Consider the following 22,490-nt stretch of genomic DNA (forward strand, 5'->3'; position numbering starts at 1 on the left):
GCAAGAACGGCCGGAAAAAAACCTCCGTTTATCCTGTTCCTGGTCTCAAGGAGTCGACACCAACGGATGTCAGGCAAAGTAAAGTCAGACATCGCCATGGATTGGTCAGCAGCCAGTTACAGGGCGCAAATAAAGGCAGGCCACCATTCACTTTTCATGCTCACATTTTCACTGAATGGCAACAATTGAACACACGAAAAAAAAATGGAACATTTTGGACACCCCTTTTCTACATGTTAAAAAAAAAAAAAAAAGTAGCATTGGATAGGATTAATACAACTTAAATAAGAATGTGTAACGCGATCTCAAGGCTGACTAACAAGCAACGAATGAAACATTAAGGTCATTGCTTCCATCTCCTTTATTCGGCTGAAAAACAGTGCTTTGGATTTTAATTAAAGGATGAAAGGCTGTCAGTGTTACTTCAGCAACAAAACAAAAGATGAATGGAATGGCCCGATTGATCAAATTGGTTTTCATCTTCATTTGGGAAAGAGCTCTCTTCATGTGCATGCTGGCCACAAAAATAAGACAATAAAGGCAAGCGGTGACAAAGCATCACAAAGTCCAGTAGGCTAGGCCATGCCCTCTATACTCTTGTTATCTATCTGTCTGTCCATCTCTCTCTCTCTCTCTCTCTCTCTCTCTATCTGTAACGTATTTTGGAACCCGACAATACTTGGACAGAAGCGTTACTTTGATTTTAAAAATAAATCAATGAAATGAAACGCCTTGAGGCAATTTTAGGGAAGCTAAAATCTCTCTGTTTGGGCTCACCCTGTAGCCCGTCTTTCAATGTGATGTAGAACCCGAACCTCCGCCTTGAACTTCTTCACAGAATTGCAATTGCCCATCCCTGCATCTCAAGACATTGCCCTTTGTCTGCCAACAAACTGGGTACACTGCGGCTACTTTGAGTCTTTCCTCAACTCCTCAATAGCCTTTCGAATAACAAACCAAATGTCAAGGACATTGAAAATACCTTTCTCCAATCTGATTTGATTCTGCATGGTGCAATTACCAGGCACTCCACGCCGGTTTTCATCACCCGCCGCCATTAGTCATGATTAAAGTCATGGTTAAAAGTGAAGCGAGAGGGTACCGGGAACAAGACCAGGTATCATTCACGCATTTCCTATGCAATCGGACTGCGAGATTACCGGCATCCGGCTGCACTCGGCCCTCGGACAAATAATGAAAATGGGCCGGGCGAAAAAAAAGGAACAAAGAAAGAAGAGCCCAAGCACCGGTAGTCATCTCTGTGCTCGTGCATGGGCACGTGAAGATTGCACTAAGTAGGCAGAGAGAGAAGAAAAGCGGAAAAAAAAAAAGAAAGAAAGAAGGATGAGGAGGTTTGAGAAAAACAACGGGAGGGGGCGGGCCGATGAATGAATGGGAAAGGGCCAGTGACTGATGTGTATTGAAAAGCTGCGCCGCTGTAAACGCAGACTAAAGGGCTGACGGCGGAAATGGATTGAGATGTCGCTGCTGATGGAGTGGGGGCGCTGATCAAAGTGGAACGACGGAGCTCACTGTTCTCCAGGAATCAGAGAGGAGAACATACACTTCAGGACGGGCCACATTTGCTGACCTTTCCATAAGCGCCGTGCTTGTAGCCTGACAAATAGCTCTCCTTGGGGATGAATGATGAACCTTAATGGAAGTTGGAGGTGAAACTGGAAAAGAATGCCGCATGGGAAAATGATACGTTTCCTTCAGAACATTTCTGCCGCAGGGAAATGAAAGTTTTGAAGCGCGGCTCTTGCGAGTATGATCGCGGTTGCTGCCTTGCAAGTCCGAATGCAGGCGAGGAGAAAGGGAAAGAGGTCAAAGGTCACCGGGGCCTGAGAGTAACACGCAATCGTGTTGACGGGTCATACTTAACTATCAGAGGCAAAGCGATGCATCGGTGAATGAACAGACGCGCTATGCATGCTAGGCTGCTAGCAACAGGTGGTAGCTTGCTAACCGAGAAGTTGAACGTTTTAGAATCAAGGTATCGAGCAGTTCATTTATTATCACAACAAAGAGTTATTAACTGTACATAAAGATAGAAAGATACAGATTGCATTAAGTAGGCACAGAAAGAAGAAAAGCAACAGTTTGGTTTTTTTTTTAATGTTGGCGACCAATTCAGGGTGTACCCTGCCACTCGCCCAAAAGTCAACCAGGCAGAAGTTGAGTTTTGATTTAGCGTCGTATGATATCACAATGCATGAAATACCGTGTACAGTATTAACATACAGTACATTGGGAGTTTTATTTGGGTGTGCTTGATCCCTTTTTTGTTATCAGCCACATGAACGTCTGTGAAGAAAACAATCTGCTGCTTCCCCCACTGCAATAGCAACAAGACCAAATTGAACGCTAAGTGCATTATGGCATGGTGGGAAATTGCTGCGCTCCTCTTATTGCATCAGACACTTTCTTTCAACTGTGACATGCTGCATATTTTAGTGTAAAAAGCAGCAGTGGCCTTATTATTGGACCTTGCGAGAACCATTTTCTACTGCATTTCCACTACAATGTTCGTGGACGGAACCTTGAAATTCCCTAAATCAATGATGACGTTTAATACACATACACGATGAATTGCGATTTTGGAGCTTGTAGCCCATAAAAAATGGCAGTGGCCAAACTAAACATCCTGATCTTCCAGAGACGGTTGAATATGCAGATCTGAATCACGTGAAGGTTTTTGAAAGCATTTTATATTTGTCTGTATATTTTAACTTGACAGCAACAGTGCTTGATTCAATTTGAAATAAGTGCCAGCATTTTTTGAATGACATCACGGTTGCTCGGGTAACAACACGTCATGGCTCAGCTTCAGAAAACAGGTCAGCCGTGATTGGTCGTTACCTAAGCCCTGAGTAGTTGTGATGTCATTTTCGGTTGACAGAAAGTGACAAAATAGCTGCCCCACAGATGGACAAAAACGGGCCCATTAACTCGTATTCCACAAACGCGATATTCATTAGAATGCCATGTTTACACCAGTGGAGGCGCATAGAACATATTGCAAAGAATTTTGGGGGGTTGACTTCCCCTTTAGTTAAAAAACAAAAGAAATTGTCTCTGGCATTTGTTCTTCATTGAATGTTGTGAATGTTTCTTTACTACAACCGAGTGTCATACTTTGTCATTGGAGGCTTGGTGGTTGCGGTACAACTTGTGCATTGTGCCAACGCTGAAAATTATTACTCTACGACAATGTTATGTCCATTACTTCTTTTCGATGATTTCATTGTTTTCTTTGAAAACAACCAAACAAACAAACAAAAAGACAGGTCCACCAGCGTCGTGTACAAAACTTGTGTTGAAGCTTCGCGATTCCACTGTGCGTTAGTGCCGATGGCTCTGCGGCCATTGAAAGCTACTTGAACTGAAAAGGTTACGCACCGCAACAAGCCTGCGTGCGAGTGAGCGGGGACACACTGTCGCCACACAAACATCCGCACAGGAAAGGATTCCAAAAACAGCACGCTCGCATTTCGTTCATTATGCAATTCAAGCACAATCTCGCATAAAACATCAACGACCGAATGGAACGAACAAGTCCGTTTTGGGGGCGGGATTTGAAAATCACAATTAAAATCGACACCCTCGGAAAGCTCCAATGCATTTGCACGAACGCGTCCGCAAAAAGAAAAGTGAGGTGAGCACAAGTGGCCTTCACAGAGGCCAGATGGCGAGCTTATATTCGAACAGGCTGCGCAATCTTCATAATCATCCTTTAATGAAGCCTCGCAAAGAGGCTTTGCTCCTTTCATTTTCTCAAATCAACTTGGATGACGCTTCACTTCACGTAGTCAATGTTGCTGTTTCCATCATTCCATGTCATTTTCTCCGCGATTCATCTTCTTGGATGAGAGCGCTCGGTTTATTTCCTGCATGCCGGAGCTTCCGAATTTCTCCGCCGGCCCCCCTCTTTCTCTCTACCTCTCATTGTCATGCAAAGTAATGGTCCCTTCGCAAGGTCAGCTCTTGCCTGTGATGTACAACATTAGCTACAGTTCACCATGGCCGCCCTGCAGAGCCAATAAAGTCAACGGCACGGAAAAGGGAAGCGCTTGACAAATGGAGGACAGATATGACGCGTCTGAAAAGTATTCACAACAGCTCACACGTCTTTTTTTTATTTTTTGTGCTGTTGTTGCCATGTTTCAGCCTTGTTCCAAAATGGAATACATTTATTTTCCCCGCTCGAACATCTTCAACACCCTGTAATGAAGGTGTTCTCCTCTTTCCACGGAGCAGCTCCCACAGAGTGAGCATCACTTCCCTGACTCAGGCCGTTTCCCCCAATGGTTGAATTGAGACGGGCAGCTACTCAAAGGAGAGTCCGGGTGGTGCCAAAATGTTTCCCAATCCGTCCTCAGGTCTGTGCATGCCTCAAATCTTTGCAGCTTTGGCTTCATGCGTGCTTTGTGCTCTCACATGCACGCTCAACTGTGGGTGCCTTTCCAAATCATGTCTAATCAACCCAATTGACCACAGGTGGACTCCAGTAGGATGCTCAGTGGCAGGAGAATGAATTCAATGAATGAGGCTGTAGCATACATTGCAGGAACGAAAGCTCCGGCAATACTTTCCTGGTGGCGCCCCCGATGCAAAAATGGGAAGAAAAACAGCGTGGCAGCATTTCAAGAGAGCAGCCGAACAAGTCACACTGAATAGAAATGCAGCCTTTTGCTGTAGGTGAACTGGCGCGCGGTATATGCACCGGAGAAGCCATAGCAACACACGTTACAGTACCTGCATGGCTGATTTCATTTCCATGGCAACCAGTGATTGATCCCTTGAGTTATGCAGCGAGAGAAACAATATTAATGACTGAGAGGCAGCAGTGGAGGATGCAAAGTGACGACATGGTTGGGGCTACGCAGGCAATTTGCGGATGCAAACACGCCACGCGGGAGGATCCAAGAAAACTGTGCAGAATCATTTGCATTTGGCTCCCTTATAGGGGACACGCCGACTTTTGTGGCTCTTTTCAAACGAGCGCTCCATTCATCTATTTGGGAGCAGTTGTTGTTCATTCTTAATTGCATGATTTGTTCGGATCACGGGTGAGCAACATAAAGCCTCTGCCGGCCAGCTGACTTTGGGGTCCACCCTGAACTGGTCGCCAGCCAATGGCAGGGCACACATAATGCACAGACAAACATTTACACTCACGTTCACTTAAGGGAGGAACTGGCAACCATTAGGAAATGTGCTCATTAGGATGCCCTTCCTTTATTGTGAGAAAGGGGAAAAAAAATATCAGTGACTGTGTGAAATGCCGATTCAGATCAAACACTGCAATCCCAGAGTCAGGAAAATCTTCACAACGGGTACAATTATGTGGCAACTTGAAAGGATTTATTTCCACTCATCATGTTGCTTATAGTGGAAATCAACCCAAACACATTTTTTTCTCGAATATGTTCCCAGCAGGCCCACTAGGTGAAGCGCGGCATTCTGATAAATATTGCGTTTGTGGAATATGAATTAAGTAGCAAAATGCACCCCTTTTTAGCCATCTCAGGGGTCGGCCATTTTGTCACTTCTGTCAACTGAAATTGACTTTACAACTACTCAGGGCTCAGGTAACGACCAATCACGGCTCAGCTTCAGAAAACAGGTCAGCCATTTTCATTCGACAGAAGTGACAAAATGGCCGCCCCCAAGATGGCTAAAAACGAGTGGATTACTCTTATTCTACAAACGCAATATTTATCAAAATGCCTTCAAGTAGCGGGCCTACATAGAACATATTCTTGACAAAAAAGATGTTTGGATTGACTTCCACTTTAAGTCACCATTTTTCAGAACCTGCATTCCAATATGCATTGTATTATTTGTCTTTCTTTCTTTGTCAGCAGTTATGAACGCAATCAACTGTTCCAATTAAGAGTGAATGTATCTCTCTGCGATCAATATTGCGTCAACATCATTATCTGACTTTGTGCCCAGAGCTACCAACCAACTTATTTTGCTCTGCCTGTGTGCTATCTCAAAAAGATTATTGGGCCGCTGATAAAAAAAATAAAAAAATAAAAATAAATACATAAGTTTATTGTAGCACAAGTTCCTGCTTTAAAAAAAAATCCCATTGAACACTGACAGTTTGCTCTGGGGCCTCGGAAGGCGGCTGATAAAACTACACATGGGGGAAGGAGTGTTGAAAAAAATCGAAGAGAAGCTGCAGAGAAGAGAGTTGGGTGCAAGATGGATGGCCGACTTCCTCAGCCAACAGGACAACATCAGCAATTGCTGCAGGCCTTGCACGCATCGACGGCGGCAGACTTTACTTATCTACCTTGGCCTACAGCGCCTCGAGGTTTGAGCATTATTAGCGATAAAGGCGACATCAGATACAACTGCTCGCCACATAAACCATCTGTTTTTTTTCTTTCTTTTTCATTTTTCTTTTACCTGAATTTGCAAATTCAGAGTGGCTAGCACTTGCGATAGCTTAATTGAATAAACAAGTATAATGTATACACTTTTTCCATAACTGATTTATTATAAATAATCCACAATTGTGATGTGCTGTGGTTGAACGTTAGGGAAACAGTACGACGAAGCAACTGCGCCCTCTTGTGTACAAAAAGAAATTGCACAGACCGTCACACTGACTTTGACTCACTACTGATGAATGAAAGGGGGGAAAAGTCAATGAAATTCATGGGGAATTCAACACACGCCACACAGCGACCAGACGGTCGCAGCACGGTAAAACGACCGTGTTGCTCGTCCGCCATCATTTTTATTTCTTCTCCAACAATGCACAACGCTTTCTTCTTTGTGTATAACAAACAACAATGAATTGCGCCCTCTACCGGAGACAGTAGCAACATCCCACACATACAGTACTGTATTTCAATTAAAAAATCAATCAAAACAATTCCAAAAGAGAAAGAAATAATTTCTTTTCGCCAACATATACAATTATTGAAAAATCTAATATTTGCTATTATTATTCATAAAAAATAGATGAACTTATTAAATGGCGCTAACATTAGAAAACGTGGATGATATCAAGATGGCCTTCTACATTTCATGACTCCCAACTGTATGACTCATCAATGTGAACATCTCAAAATTGAAACGCCCTCTCGATTTGAGTGTGCAACCAACTGGGACATTTCCGCATGTACGTGGATGTGTGACTTCCCTTCTTAATGAGGTGCCAGGGCCCAGGCGTGATTCAAAAAGTATTGAACCAATCAAGGCACTCCATACATCACCGTTGACCTTTTTCGTTGGCCACCAGACAACGCAGATCGGTGGAAGAAGAGTTCAGGAAGTGTTTCAGCCTCTTCCTTGGGGCCGCTTTATTTGCCAAGCTGTATCAAGATCTCAAGGATTACTGTGCTCAAGGAGCTGTGAAATCTCTTCTGACACCTTGAGCCTCTGAAACAAGCGCTGTCCGCTTGTCCCATCAGAGGAACACATGCTGCCTAGCGTCCACCCTGAATTAAAAGAAGATCCAGCCCAAAGCCTCACAGAGGCAACCGCGCACATGCGTGCGCACGTCGAAACGCTAACCTGACATGCCACCAACCCAATTTGTGGCACCTGCGCTCCCGCCTGCGCGTCCCCTTCGACAAAAGCAGCAATTGGTGTTGACAGCAGGAAAGAGAAACTAACTTGACACATTGTCGTAACCTTCCCCAAAACAAATGTCAGCGTCAACAGCGCAGGCCTGCTCAGCTGACACAAGCCACGTCCTATCTATCAAGCGAGATGCTAAAAAAAAAAAAAAGGACGCTGACTCATGGCAGAGTGAGCCATCTGCGAGACTGAGACTCATTTACAAACAACAGAGCGAACGCAGAGTCCATTTGAAATGTCTGCCTTCATGGCTTTTTGATTCAGTGCAGCAAGCAGCTCGCGTATTTACTCTGTGCTCTTTCTTGTCAAGCAGCATATGCCCAGCAGGGCCTCAGTCACAGAAGATCCAAATCATTTTTTAGCTTTATGGGGGGGTTTTTTTCACATTACAGTGGAGCACCACCATTCGCTCAATATAATTGCATTGAAAAAATAATACATTCTTTTTTTGGGGGGGGGGATGAGAATGAGTCTGTGAATATGAAATTTCACAAACAATATTACAAATTTCTGAATCTAGCGAATATTTTTACGCTCAGTCGTTATAATGGGAGCGGTCTTTTTGGACCCCCCCACCCCGTGACATCACGGCGTACGTCACAGGAAGACCTTCAGTTACTACTTCCGGTGTTGATGTAAGGTAGGCTTCAAGTGAACGTAAACAAACATGTGACAACATTCATACGAGCATTCTTTTACGCTAAGTGCATGTTCCATCCAGTCAAGTTAGTTGATATTTTTTGGCCGTTTGTATTTATTTTTTTGTTTGTGTGTTTGTGTCAATGTTTTCTCGAGCTGGATGTTTTTCTCGAGCGGCATGGACCCGCTGTCGAAGGTCATTATTTGCCGAATTCACTCATTTGCTTTATCATCAAACGAGACAGAACATAACATACACAGCATTTCATCACTATTTGGGTTTTAATAAAACAGCGCTGAATATTGAATTTGGAACAGCTGATCTGATCTGCAGAGCCCGATACGCGGGACGTTGCCCTATGGTGAGGTGCTGCAGGTTTCAAGGTGTTCAGCACGTCACCCACTTTGCTTTCTAATCCTGGATTAAGCACATGCATCACGTTTATGCAAAGGAGTTGCTCGCGACATGAAAGCGAGTGAAGCAACGCAGCTTCAAAACGCGTCGGCTCCATAGTCACGAGTCATGGATCTATGGGAGTTACGATCAACAATTCTTTACTTGCATTTATTTCTTACTTTCACCACTTCTTGTGATGTAGTTCCATTTTCAAGGTTATAACAAGCACTTTCTATGCTAGTCGTAGTAGCCAATGTGGACTACTTTTGTTTTGAGTAACTGCATTTCATCTGGTTTCAGAATGGGGAATTTGGCATCCTCCACAACGGGAGGATCAACCAGTACGGCTTGTCTAAAGTTTGTCAATGTAAGTAGTTCCTTACTAAATTTATTAATAATTCTAATTATCTACAGAAAGATAGATCACGGCTCCTCTGTTTTCCCGAGTTTGGTCATGTGACGTTCACAAGCTGAGTCATGATTGGTCGTTACCTAAGCCCTTAGCAACTGTGATGTCATTTTCAGTCGACAGCAAGTGGCAAAATGGCCGCCCCCGGAGATGCACAAAATCAACTCGATTTTTGCTGCTTTCATATTCCACCGTCGGAATTTTAATCATATTACCATGTTTAGAGTAGTGTTGCGGTATAGAACATATTATAATGAAAATTTGGGGGTGGGGTAAATGCACGTTGACACAGTTGATACTGCTTGGCGCAATGAAATAATTAGATATGATGTGATTTCAACTGCAGGAGACTGTGTGCTGTTCTAAAGTATACAAAAAACTGCAAACTATTATGAAAATGCACAAGGAAATAAAATGAGATTATTTTTCGGCTTGCACTGAAGCATGTTGTTTGTCATTGATAGTCCTTTTTTTTTTCTTTTTTTTCTTTTTTTTTTTTAAACCTTTCAGGAATTGGTGTCACAGAACTGCGTTGTGATCTTTTCCAAGACCACATGTCCATACTGCAAAATGGCAAAAAATGTGTTCAATGAAATAGGTGCCACTTACAAAGTCATTGAACTTGATGAACACAATGACGGGAGGAGACTACAGGAGGCCTTAGCTCAGATGACCGGTGCCAGAACGGTAAGGACCAAACAAGAATTATGCTTCTGGGCTTTGTGTTTTCATTTTTCTGTTTGATGGATCTGTATTCATCATGCCATAACAGTTTTGCTGTATGATCTACTCCTTGGTTTTAATTTATATGAAGATGTAGTACAGGTATGTTATATTCAGTGACAATGCGAATGTCCGTCTCTGGCCCGTATGCAAGAAAGAGGTCTCACTTATATGAAGTGCAGGGCTATTCTGATCATAGTTGTTCCTGTCATTGTGGTATAATAAAATCTGTATGAGAGACAAAACAAAAACATAAAAAGCACTGAACCTTTATGCGGTACAAATCCCTCTTTAAAGCGCTGTCTAAAGCACATGTCTCATAATAACAAAACGTGTGTGTTCAGGTGCCAAGAGTCTTCATTAATGGAAACTGCATCGGCGGCGGCTCCGATACCAAACAGCTCCATCAGCAGGGCAAGTTAGTGCCCCTGATCAATCAGTGTGCCCCCTGCTGTGCTCCCAACTCCGAAGGCTCAGGGAGTGGACAGTTTGAAGCTGCAAAATGACTAACCGTTCTCTTGATTTCTTTCAATTATGTATTTATAAATGTTTGTTAAATCTTGTGCTTCAAGCTGCATGCTGTTGACGACTGTTGTCTTATTTTTCCAAGTGCACTGAATGCTTTGTCACGCAGCTCATTTTCACCCAAGAGTTTACAATATTATTATGCTTTCACATATTTGTTGAAGCATCCAGCATCATCATCATCACTGTGCTCGTTTTAGTAGTCATTGGAAAATAAAAGATGATGTTTTATTATTTCCATACGTGGGGAAACTTTGTTTCAGGGGATGATCTGTGTCTTCAAATAAATGAAACAGTACCTCTCCTATATGAGAAGTATATTTCATGGCGCTCATAATAACAAACACAAGTTGAATGGCTGCATATGGTTGTTTATGAATTTGCATATTTCCATTCATTTTGTGTTTGAAAATTGGTATTGCTGCTACGGTTAAAACAAGCGGCCAATATTCAGGTTTCAAGCAATATTTGTCAGTATTTGATAGCATTAAATGTACTTAGTGAGGATAATGCTAACACAAACACATTGTTCGATTTGTGATGGGGGGGGGGGCTTTATTCATAAACGTCTTTGGAACCTACCGATTAATACGAATACAGAAGCACCGGATGGAATTGCCACCGCCGACGGATTGCGTACGCCGTGTGAGAAAACGAGCGCCCCCTCGCTCCCCACATTGCACAGTGACGGTCTGCATCCTGCGTGCAGTCCGAGTGACATTAGCTTGACTGCAAGAAGCTAGCTTTGCATCCAGTAAATGTGCCCTGGATCTTGTCGAACCAACATTGTTCATCATGGCTGCGAGTGCGGGGGAGTGGTGCCTCATGGAGAGCGACCCCGGGGTGTTCACGGAGCTGATCAAAGGCTTCGGTGAGGCATTTCAACCGAGTTCCGCATTCAGTAGTCCTGATTTATGTGGCTAACTATTGTAGCCTGCTGGCTGCACTTGAGCTAAAGGGAACGGCGCGTTGAGCTGTGCGGTTTGCAAAACGACTGCGTGAATGAAACAGAACCCGACTGGAAAGCAGTGGACTCTCACGATAGCTATGTCGCATATTTGGCTGTAATATTGAGCGTTTTCGCGCAACAGCTTTGACAGCAACAAAAAAAAAAAAACAAGCAAGCTAATTGGTTAGCATTACTCAGCCTTCAAATCGACGGCGCGTGAAATTCATCCCATGGTTTTGAAAGCCTACATTTTAAATACTCAGTTTCTAACTCCTCGTCCATTTTTCAATGCTCCAATTCACTTAGAAGACTAAAATTGAATTTCCCTTGCTTTTGTGTCATTCTAGGCTGCAAAGGTGCACAGGTTGAAGAGATCTGGAGTATGGATCCAGAGAACTTTGACAACTTGAAGTATGATCGATTATGGCGTCGAACTCGCTCGAATGCCAAACACTTTTCAGCATTTTCATTTGCACGCTCTCTTCCAGGCCTGTCCATGGATTGATTTTCCTGTTTAAGTGGCAAGCGGGTGAAGAGCCAGCCGGATCGATTGTGCAGGATTCAAGACTTGACCACATCTTCTTTGCCAAACAGGTGCCGTTCTGTACACCATGTACTGTATACATTTACTACAGAATGTTTAAAGGGCAGCAAACGCAACATGTGTAGTGCTGGCTTCTACCCTCATAAGCAGGCACACAGTCGTGACCTGCACTGTTGCCGGCCATTCGGAAACAATTCGGAAAAGAAGAGTGGTTCAAAATTCCTCCACGGTTATGCAAAAGATTGCTCACCTGCTCAAGGTGGCAAAACCAGTTAGTAGATTCACAAGGCAAAACCCTCTTCACATAGGTTTCATTTTTTTTTTCCCCTTTCAATGTCGTCATCATTTGGAAACTATTTGATGTTTACACGGGTTGACTTGGTGAGATGTTAAATTGGTTTGAGCTGAAACATTTAAACGTTATAAGTGTGCAAAACAACCAGAAAGGGGGCATATAGTTTTTTTTAAAAATCGATTTCACTATACTGTATATAGAAGTGTAAGAGTTTAGTAAGTTTTGATTTATTTATCATTCACCGCACGAAAACCTTATCATTGGAATGTGGTTGTTTTATTATGCAACTTTTACGGTACAATTGTAAAATGCTTGGTGGAATACAATTTGGGCATCTCCATTTACTAGGAAACGTTTTTGGGGTTTTTTTTTTTTTTAATTCAATGCAATTATTTACAGTGTAGGTTTGAATTGATTAGCGGAATGCTAACACAAATATGAATGTATAGAATTATTTTAATTTAAATGACCATTGCAAATTGGAAGAGCATTTCATTCCTATCTCTATTTCAATCCCCGTTTAAGATTCTGATTTGTCATCAGCTGATGATGACAAGCCTGTGTGGAGACGGACGGACAGACAAACGGACAAGTCCGGTCTGACTGTGGTGATTTGATGTTTGTGATTTCAGGTCATCAACAACGCTTGTGCCACGCAGGCCATCGTCAGCGTTCTACTCAACTGCTCCCATCCCGACATGTTGCTTGGAGACACGCTCACCGAGTTCAGGGAGTTTTCACAGAGTTTTGATGCCGCAGTATGTTCATTCATATTTACTATTTCATGTACTTTTTGGGAGAATCTTTTCAAAATCCAACGCGGATGTAAATTGATCAGCGTGCAGCTTCATAGCCGTGTGTATTTACTCTCCTCTGAAAGTAACTCAACAAGGAACACCCCCATGGATTTAATGATTGTCACAAGTGCTGCACGATGTATCGAAGAAATATCGATATCGGGATATTGGCCCATGCAGTGTGCACATCGCAAAAACATGCAATAAGTTTCTTACAGAATTGTAGATTTTTATCTGAATTTGAGCAGTCAGATACAAACTTGAATGTGCTTCGCCATCCAATAGTTGAACGCTATCCATCGGAATTGGAATGAATTAGCTAAGAATGCATTGAGCTTGCTTATTATGTAATTCTTTCATTAGATAATAAAAATGTCATTTCGTTCGGTACATGTTAAATATCGCAATATCTATCGCTATATTCAAAACCAAATAATGCTAATACTTCTCATCACCTGAAATCAGTGATGCAGGCAACACGTTCGATAGTAATGCTAATTATCAATTGTTTATTAACTAGCAGCTTGCAGTTTTCAGAAAGTCATAGTTATATGCGCAGTCAATTAATACACAATAGATTTTTTTTTTTTTTTTTTCCGCTTCAGCCCTCGGTGGCTACAGTGTAAATGTAAGAAAGTGTCAGTTGCATAATCCTGCTTTCTGTCTGTCCCTCAGATGAAAGGTTTGGCCCTGAGCAACTCAGAAGTCATCAGACAAGTTCACAATGGTTTTGCCAGGTAACTGCATTACTTGCAGTTTTTTCTGAAACGGATTCTTTTGGATTGACGTGAGCAAAAAAAAAAAGAGGCAAACATTTCATTTGCATCATGTTACCACCTCAATTTCAACCAGCGGGAGCCAGCTCATTCGAAAGTGCAACTTTCTTCTCATTTTGCAGGCAGCAAATGTTTGAGTTTGATGCAAAGTCGTCTGCGAAGGACGAGGATGCCTTTCACTTTGTGAGTTATGTTCCTGTAAACGGTCGACTTTACGAGTTGGACGGCCTTCGAGAAGGACCCATTGACCTAGGTAAGCATGCGGGAAGGGGGACATAAAAGTCACATCACCTGGTTAGTGGCGTTATTAAACCAAAAATCATAATCAAAGTCACAGCCTTTGAATTTTGTCCTGTCAGACATTGGTCTGTTTACGTCGCTTTAGTTTCGTGACCATGCTTCGCTTCGCATTGATTCCGTTGATTGAAGTCACATTTTTATGAATCGTTTTCCCCGTGTAGCGCACGTTAGCCAGTCCAACAACTTTGGTCATATTTTGTCTTGTTTGTTTTCCACCAGGTGCCTGCAACCAGGATGACTGGATCAGCGCCGTCCGTCCAGTCATTGAAAAAAGAATACAAAAGTGAGCATGTCCACTCAACTCACACCTTGACGCAAATAGAGGAGACAAAAGTTTTTCTCATGTCCAGGACCTTTCACCTCCGCGTTTGATGTTCTGCTCACTTATTCCAAACTCAACATCCACGTTCATTCCCTTTTATTTCCTTGTAATTGCACTTAATTGCCATCGTTTTATTATTATTGGTTAAAATCGTCCCGTGAATGACGATTCATGCGTAGTTTTTTTTTTTTTTGCCTCTTGTCTTAATGTGCCACGCTTGCCTCCGTCTCAGGTACAGCGAAGGAGAAATTCGTTTCAATCTAATGGCCATCGTGTCCGACCGCAAGATGATCTACGAGAGGAAGATTGCCGAGCTGCAGACTCAACTTACCGAGGTGAGCCCGAGCGCAACGTGAACATTTGATTCGCTTTGAGATCCTCCTTTCCCGCTTTAGTGGCTGCTAACCCGTTTTGACGCTTGAGGCCCGTTTGTGTATTTAGCAGTCAAATAGTCTGGCATTTTCGCTGCTGTTTTGCTTTCTTTGGACAGCGCGAATCTTCGCACTCCTGTCGTTCCGCCGCTGAGCTTTCCATGAAGTTTCCATTTACGAGAATACGTATTCCCGAGCCTAATGAATATTGACCAAGGTTGCTCACTTCCTGTTGTTCACCTGGAGCCAAAAATTGTTGTTGCCAAGACTTGGTCTTGGGCTTAGCTTGCGCAATTGGCAGCACTGCCAGGCGCAGCGGTGGGTGGTGCCTGAAATGTTTTCTTTTCTTCTATAACAAATGTCATCTTGCACAGTCATTCTGACAATATGCGCAGGGTGAAAGCCTGAGGCACCAAAGGGCAGCAGAAACACTTTGGGGTTTTTTTCTCCCCCCCCCCCCAATACTTTACATGTTCAATGATACCAGAGAGACTAATGAAAGCCGTTACCGGCAAAGATGAGGAGCATTAGCAGAGCCTCATTTGGTTGATTTGAGGCAAAGCGCAGGCGCACGAAGACAAAGCGACGGAATCGCCCGCGTTGGAATCGCACGAATTGGGCCGAGTCGAACGTTGTCAGCGGGCCGCGCAAGACACGTCTTTTGTGTGGCTCCTTTCCAGGACGAGCCCATGGACACAGACCAGAGCAGCACATTTCTGAGCTCCATTCAGTCCGAGATTGCAAAGTACCACCTCCTCATCGAGGAAGAAAATCAGAAACTGAAGCGATATAAGGTTGGTGTCGACTCTGGAATGTCATTTGTTGTCATTGCGTTGCCGTTCGAACGCATTGTTTCATTTTGCCGTGCACGTGTTTGCCGATCATAATCGCCGCTGGTTGATAATTATTTTATCCTCAGAGTATTTTTAGTCACACCTTCTCTTTGTTTTTATTGTTACAGGTTGAAAACATTCGGCGGAAGCACAACTATCTTCCGTTCATTATGGAATTATTGAAGACATTGGCCGAGCACCAGCAGTTAATACCTTTGGTGGAGAAGGTGACTTGTCATTTTTGTTTTGTTTTGTTTTTTAATGGAGAGAATGTAGTTTGAATTCATTAGTGAACAGAACCTTTGCTTCCAAATCTTATTGCCACACTTTATGAAATACACAGTTTTGCTGACTCGAGAATGAACCATATTTACTCCGTTTTCTCTCTTTCTCCAGGCAAAGGAGAAACAGAGTGCCAAAAAAGCCCAGGAAGCCAAGTAATCATCATCATCATCATCATCGTCATCACACGTGAGAAGCCGCGCGCACATGCAGGCCTCCCTCCAGTCCTGATTTTTGCCTGCGAGCCACAAACCGATTGTGTGCATCTGCCGTATTCACGTCCACGGCCGTGGGTGTCCCGCAGCACCCCCTTCCTGCTATTTGTCTGCATCCAGACTTCCGAAATGCTGTGCAGCTGTAGCAGAAGAGATTCGATCTCCATGTGTTCATCGGATTACGTGCATGATTGAAGGAAACATGCTCAAATTGTCTTATTTTCATAATAAAAATGTCAAGTTTGTAAACTCCTCTCTTCAAGTCAGCAGGTCTCAATTGTGTGTGTGTGTGTGTGTGTGTGTATGTGTCTGTTCGTATATATATATGTGTGTGTGTACATATATGTGTGTGTATATATATGTACACATATATACAGTGTATATATATATATATATATATATATATATATATATATATATATATATATTTTTGTAATTGGTGCCTGACTACCTCCTACTGGTAAACGAGGTATTACAGCGAACAGAAACGTCTTGCTCTGAGTTCATCTTCTATTATCAACTGCCTGGTACTCCTTTATGCTGAATGCAACCATATGGCAAACTAACTTTTTTTTTTTTTAAACAAATCGCAAATATTTAATTCAGTTTTGCCAGGTCAAAAAGAGCATTGCAGATGAGCTATGCATTTTTACTATGCACATTTGTCATTTCTGACATCTGGACCATAATTTTGCCCGTAGAACAAATGATGGCAATTAAACCAATCACGGCTGACCTGTTTTCTGAATCTGAGCCGTGATTGGTCGTTGCGAGCAGTTGTGATGTCATTTTCAGTCGACAAAAGACACAATGGCCGCCCCCAGAGATGGCTAAAAAACAGTGCATTTTGCTGCTTAACTTATACAGTATTCCACAAACGCAAAATGAATCAGAATGCCATGTGTTTCAACTAGTGGGCCTGCTGGGAACATATTCCTGAAAAAAAAAATGTTTGGGTTGACTTCCGCTTTAATGTTACCTGATTGCTACAATCCAGTTGTAGATATCCACCATGTGGGTTACAGTATCTTCAATAAAATTGTAGATATCTGTAACTGCAGTTTGACATGTGTACGACGGACAAAACACTGACGGAAGTGGATTTTCGTCCGTCCGCGTAATCGTCACTAACCGCGTCCGTCAGCGACGGACTCTCGATCAGTCCATCCATATTTTGGGGTTGCGCGATACCCAAAGTGCATACATACAGATTTGATTGGAGGGGGGGGAATGCTCACAGCCAGAAAAGCATGCCGCTCAATTGTAGACACAGTAGTGTCATAAATACAAAGCCCATACAAGTGAATGGGGGAAAAAATGGTGTCATTTGCCCGAGGTGGGATGACGTTGCACATATCCGAATGCTAATTGCGGATAGGAAGAATGTGGTCAAAACTGATTTTAAATAGATAGCAGGATCCACGCGTGCCTCTTTGTGATTGGCGTCGTTCAACTTGATTCTCAGGACTCTATTTTCGTACACAGCTTGCGCACGGGCGCTCGATCGGCGTAAAAACGTCGAGGAAAATAACAAAAGGAAGAAAACTCATACAAGCCCATACGAGTGAATGAGGAAAAAATGGTGTTATTTGCCCGAGGTGGGATGACGTTGCACATATCCGAATGCTAATTGCGGATAGGAAGAATGTGGTCAAAATTGATTTTAAATAGACAGCAGGATCCACGCGTGCCTCTTTGTGATTGGCGTCGTTCAACTTGATTCTCAGGACTCTATTTTCGTACACAGCTTGCGCACGGGCGCTCGATCGGCGTAAAAACGTCGAGGAAAATAACAAAAGGAAGAAAACGCCAACCCACGCACACGGTGTGCATGTTTGGGGTCTGTGACATGGCTGCAAAGGAGCTCGACTGTGTGTGTGTGTGTGTGCCCAATCTATTTTTGGCGCCAGTGTTTACATACGCGCACACACTTAAGCACTCCCTTGGATGCGCCGGCCCGTCGTCAAGATAATTCAAGGCAAGAAATGAGAACCTGCAGGTTTTACTACAGGCCCTCCGACACATCACTCGCTTCCACGATCAGATCTGACGTCAAGCTCACTGACAGCAAACAAAGTGTGCATTCATTGTGAAAAGTTTCGCCCCGTGCAGGCCTTCGATCTTTGCAAAAGGTTGACTTGCGCTTGTGTTGTGAAATGAATGGTGCATCCGGAAAGTATTCGCAACGCTTCGCCCTTTCCACATTGTAATTACAGCCTTATTCCAAAATGGATTACTCATGCTGCGCGAGCATTTTTTTTTTTTCAGCGGGGGTTAGGGAGACTCGTCAGGTTTGGGCGAACAAAGCTTAGAATAATTGCAGCACAGACAACCTGGGTGAAAACTTGCTCCACACTGCGGCGATGGTCCACAGACAAGATCGAGGAAAAAAAAGCTTTGCCTCAGCTGTCCTGTGGCTGTCCTTCAGTGGACCACGTCGCAATCCAATTGAACGAATACTCTTTAAGTTTTTTTTTTTTGCATTTGTAATACATTTATTATTTATTACAAATATAAGAAATAATATGTTAATTCCATTTTTAAAGAAAGGTCTTACATATCAAAATAGTTGTCAATACTTTTTGGACGCACTACCTACTAGAAGTAGCCAAAATGTAGTACTTATAACGTGGACCACTAAGGCAAGTAAAAGCGAGACAATCCCAATGAAGAGCCCATTTTCCAATTTTGCTTGCAAAGAACAGACATGCAGAGCCCTGACCTCTGTTACTGTATATTCAAATATGTTTAATTGATTTGGCTATGAATCAAGGCCGGATGTAAGAGGGAACACCCACATTTTAAGGATGTTCCACCCAGCGTCTGTACCTGGCATGACTGTACATAACTCAACTCGATTGAACTTTACAAAGTATGTATAAAGCACTTAAAACAACCACAGGTGCATACCACGAGCTCCAATTAGGAGGCCAGCAGCAGCATTTTGGAGCAACTGGAGACGCTTGAGGGAGGACTGGCTGACTCCAAAATGAAGTGCATTATAGTAATGTAACAAAGGCATGGATTACTGTTGCCAAATGCTGTTGCGAAGGGCGAGGCTTCACTTTAGCCTAAGATACAAAAAAAAAAAAAAAGTCAAATGACAAAGGCCAGCAAATGTTTGCAATGAAGCGAATTGAAAATCAGCATTTTTCCTCACCTCGTCGATGTACAGAATGTACGCCTGCAGAGGACGGAAGTTGACTGTCATGAGCGGAGATCGTCAGTTGCGGCCACATAATGACAATCGTCCCCGCGTCCGGCCTCCGTCGTCTTCTTCAGTGAGTTCACGTCTTCAGCATCAGACAGCAGATGCGTAGTCTGCCATCACTCGGGGTTTTCGCCCTCTACTTGAACTATCAATATTTTATTTTAGTACAGGGCTGCATGATGACGAAGCTGCTGGAGGGGAAATTTTACCCAAAGCAGAGGAATGTTGTTTCGGGGGAACTTCATGACACATCCATCATCTGCTACTGGAAAATATTATTAATGGCAATGTCCGGGACGGACGCTTTGGCTCATTAAAAAAAATATTTGTAGGACAATATACATATGTGCATGTCTCCGAGAAAGACGATTTATTACGGGTTGCAAACGATATAAAACCATTTGAAAGGGGAGCGATTGGAATCGGTTTGACTCAGTGGGAATTGGATTTGAAATGGTATCATCCAATGACTTTATGTGTTGTCATTTTGCATATGGATGAACTTGTCAGTAATGTAAACGTGCAACATCCTTATGAGATATCTCTCTCTGATAAAATATGATTATGTATCTGAAAGTGGAATGATTCGCTTCGATGCACTCGCATCTTTTGAAGCAAAAAACATTTTCCGATTCAAATTGTTTTTTGCAGTATAAATGAAAAATATCAGAAATATTGCACCATTGGAAAATAAATTGCATTTAATTATACAGTGCTGTCACAAAGGCAACGCAAGACCAAATAATGAAGTACATAAGAGATCCTCCAATGGTCTGATAAACTGTGAAAGTAACGTTAAAGTTGAGTTAAATTGTACTCCTTGTATCTGCAATGCTGCTAACACATGTAAAAAAAAAAAAAAAAAACCTAAAAATAAAATGAAAATGGCATGGTATGTTGTCAAAGTGCAGTCGCACCGCACCGGCCTTTCAGTGATCGTGACGAAGTATTCTGTAGCATGCAACAACAATGTTTAATGACAGTATGACACATGTAGTGTACGTTTCAAAGTATCGGAGTGACATGAAAATAACAAAGTAAGTCCCGTCAGGCTGTCACATCCTGCTTCATGATGCAAATGTCATATTAAAGGCAAAAAAGGAAGCTTAAAACAGCTTCAGTTGAGTTTTCCCCCACACTTGTGTGGCGTGTCGATGCTCAGAAACGCTATTAGGGTCCCTTGGGTTGAGGCAATGCTGGCGTTTCATGCGTCCGTTCCGTCCAAAGTTCAACTTTCAAGTCCTGTATCATCGTCGTCTTGCGGTCAGCAGCAAGTCTTTGTAGAGGTCCGAGTGGATAAACCTCGGGTAGGAGTTGTTCTCCATCAGGCTGTAGACTTTCTGCTGGGCCGCCAGGAAGCTGGCCACATTCGGCTCGTCCAGACTCCGGCTGATTTTGTCCTTGGTGTAAAAGTCCAGGTTGACCTGGAACACAAAAGGGAAGCGCTCGGAATGAACCTCTGCACGTACTCGTGCATCTGCAGAAAAGGCCGTGGTGGCGTTTGCCCGCATTTACCTCTTTGGGAGCTTCGTTTTTGATGAACTCCTCGTAAATGCTGTTGGCCTTGGACGTCACCTCTTGCCGCGACGAGAGCGCGCGCAGGTCCTCGCAGGCGTTCCAGAACTCGATATTCTCCTCGCAGAACTCCGTCTTGAGGAAGATGCAAAAGACCATCTTTCCGTCTGCGAGGGGCGGGGGGGGCGACAAAGGCGACGTCATTCAAGCGATGGCAACAAAGCCGTCGACGCTGAGCGCACTCAAAAGCGTCTGACCTTTGAGACTCGCTCATGCCATGGATACTTACGTTTATGACCGAGGAGTTTGTCAAGCGATTGCGCCCACTGGGTCACGTCATCCGCACTCAGCCTGTGGGCAAAGCCGGCGCGGTTTAGTCGGCGGGTCGGAACAGATATGCAGAAGCAATGACGCGTGCTAATATTTGACTCCCGCACGGCAGGGGTGGCCAAGTCCGGTCCTGGAGGGCGCCCCTCCGGCCTGTTTCCGGTGTCTCCCTCCTCCAACACGGCTGATTCAAACTGTCAGCTCGCCGGCGAGCTTTGCAGAAGCCCGATAACGATCCTGAAGATTTGACTCAGGTGTGTCGGAGGAGTGGGACATCGTAAAACAGGCTGGGTGCACTCGAAAAACAGTTGGGTTAAAAAAAAAAAAAAAAAATCTTAAAATTTGGGGTCAAAAAAGGACCGATCCACTACTTGGGTCCCAACTTTCTGTTTTTGTGGGCAGAAAACAACCCCCAAAAATTGGTAAATTTGTACAAAAAAAACCAAACAAACTGGGGTGTTTTGTACGAAACAAAACAAAAGAAGGTGGGTCAAATTGACCCAATTTGTGGATTGGTCCATTTTTGACCCCAAATTGTGTTGTTTTGAACCCAACTGTTTTTAGAGCGTCGGGGCTCTCGAGTATTAGTCTTCGTACATTTAAAATAACTCCATTTGTCAAATTGATTGAAATAACGCTCAAATATGAATGCATAAATTTACCTGTGCGATTTGTTCTTCATTAGATTCGATATTGAATGGGATGAGTTTGTCTTCAAGAGGTGTCCTATTCGGTTTTTCCAGTTTCTTCCCCTGGGAAAAAAAAAAAAAGGAAAATATTTAGTTTGATGTCATGCGTCCAGTAAAGTGCACATGTGGCGGCTGCGACTTACTTGATCCCTTTTTGCTCTTTGGACATCTCGGCGGCTTTAGTGAAAGGCATGCTCCGGTGAGACGCACTCGTCAAGTCCTCCTTCATGCTTCTGTCTCGTCTGCCTTCTGCTTTGACTCGTCGCCTCGTGCCGAACTTTATAGCTGGCCTCCCGCGCTGATCTGCAGCTGACAAGGAGGAGGCGGGCCTGGCGCCACAGCCCTGACACGCGATTGGCTCTCACATTTAAACATCCCGCAGCATACTCGTGACCAAGTGGACACTTGGAAAGGCAGCCCAAACTTGCAGACATTGCACTGCTCCCCGAACCTTATTGTTTATCATTATGATTTGTGATTGTTCTTAAATGTGCGCCGTGCCACGCGCTTGCACACACACACACACACACACACGCGCTCCCACACACACACACACACACACGCCCAACCTTTCCGCCTAACTACCGTTGGCAGCGCGCTCTCGGCACAACATGCCTCTCAGTGACTGAGGAGTTGCCCTCCTATCTGATCGTGACTCGAAACGCAAATAATTACTCAATTGTGTCTTTGAACACAGTGTGCAGAAATCAACTGGAATGAATCACACGGCGTAAGGCTCCAAGAATTATGAATCACGTCCAGGTTT

General features: G+C 43.5%; 3 protein-coding genes across 8 annotated transcripts; 2 read left to right on the forward strand and 1 right to left on the reverse strand.

Moving 5' to 3' along the window:
* Positions 1-8,179: 8,179 nt before the first annotated feature.
* glrx2 (glutaredoxin 2) lies at positions 8,180-10,605 on the forward strand. Of its 5 annotated transcripts, XM_086048129.1 has the most exons (5): positions 8,197-8,245; positions 8,401-8,440; positions 8,942-9,008; positions 9,561-9,737; positions 10,118-10,605. In XM_086048129.1, exons 3-5 carry the CDS (start codon positions 8,943-8,945, stop codon positions 10,277-10,279), a joined length of 405 nt encoding a protein of 134 aa, XP_085904255.1. In that variant the 5' UTR covers positions 8,197-8,245; positions 8,401-8,440; position 8,942; the 3' UTR covers positions 10,280-10,605. The 5 variants fall into 5 exon arrangements, with proteins under 5 accessions (XP_085904254.1, XP_085904256.1, XP_085904255.1 ...); XM_086048128.1 differs by lacking the exon at positions 8,401-8,440 and having other exon boundaries at positions 8,180-8,245; XM_086048130.1 differs by lacking the exon at positions 8,401-8,440 and having other exon boundaries at positions 8,193-8,240.
* Positions 10,606-10,909: 304 nt separating this feature from the next.
* Positions 10,910-16,244, forward strand: uchl5 (ubiquitin carboxyl-terminal hydrolase L5). Of its 2 annotated transcripts, none has more exons than XM_086048123.1 (11): positions 10,910-11,169; positions 11,595-11,658; positions 11,736-11,841; positions 12,719-12,844; positions 13,559-13,620; positions 13,782-13,912; positions 14,179-14,242; positions 14,514-14,616; positions 15,333-15,446; positions 15,614-15,712; positions 15,882-16,244. In XM_086048123.1, exons 1-11 carry the CDS (start codon positions 11,094-11,096, stop codon positions 15,924-15,926), a joined length of 990 nt encoding a protein of 329 aa, XP_085904249.1. In that variant the 5' UTR covers positions 10,910-11,093; the 3' UTR covers positions 15,927-16,244. The 2 variants fall into 2 exon arrangements, with proteins under 2 accessions (XP_085904249.1, XP_085904250.1); XM_086048124.1 differs by lacking the exon at positions 10,910-11,169 and adding an exon at positions 11,240-11,430.
* Positions 16,245-19,873: 3,629 nt separating this feature from the next.
* LOC147139215 (regulator of G protein signaling 8-like) lies at positions 19,874-21,990 on the reverse strand. The gene is made up of 5 exons (XM_086047823.1): positions 21,868-21,990; positions 21,698-21,787; positions 20,998-21,059; positions 20,709-20,875; positions 19,874-20,617 (listed from the first exon to the last, which is right to left on the reverse strand). Exons 1-5 carry the CDS (start codon positions 21,951-21,953, stop codon positions 20,441-20,443), a joined length of 582 nt encoding a protein of 193 aa, XP_085903949.1. The 5' UTR covers positions 21,954-21,990; the 3' UTR covers positions 19,874-20,440.
* Between the last annotated feature and the right edge of the window lie 500 nt (positions 21,991-22,490).

Source organism: Filicampus tigris, chromosome 12 (genome assembly GCF_054856515.1).
Source record: "Filicampus tigris isolate MCC_2025a chromosome 12, RoL_Ftig_1.0, whole genome shotgun sequence".
NCBI classification, from domain to species: domain Eukaryota; kingdom Metazoa; phylum Chordata; class Actinopteri; order Syngnathiformes; family Syngnathidae; genus Filicampus; species Filicampus tigris.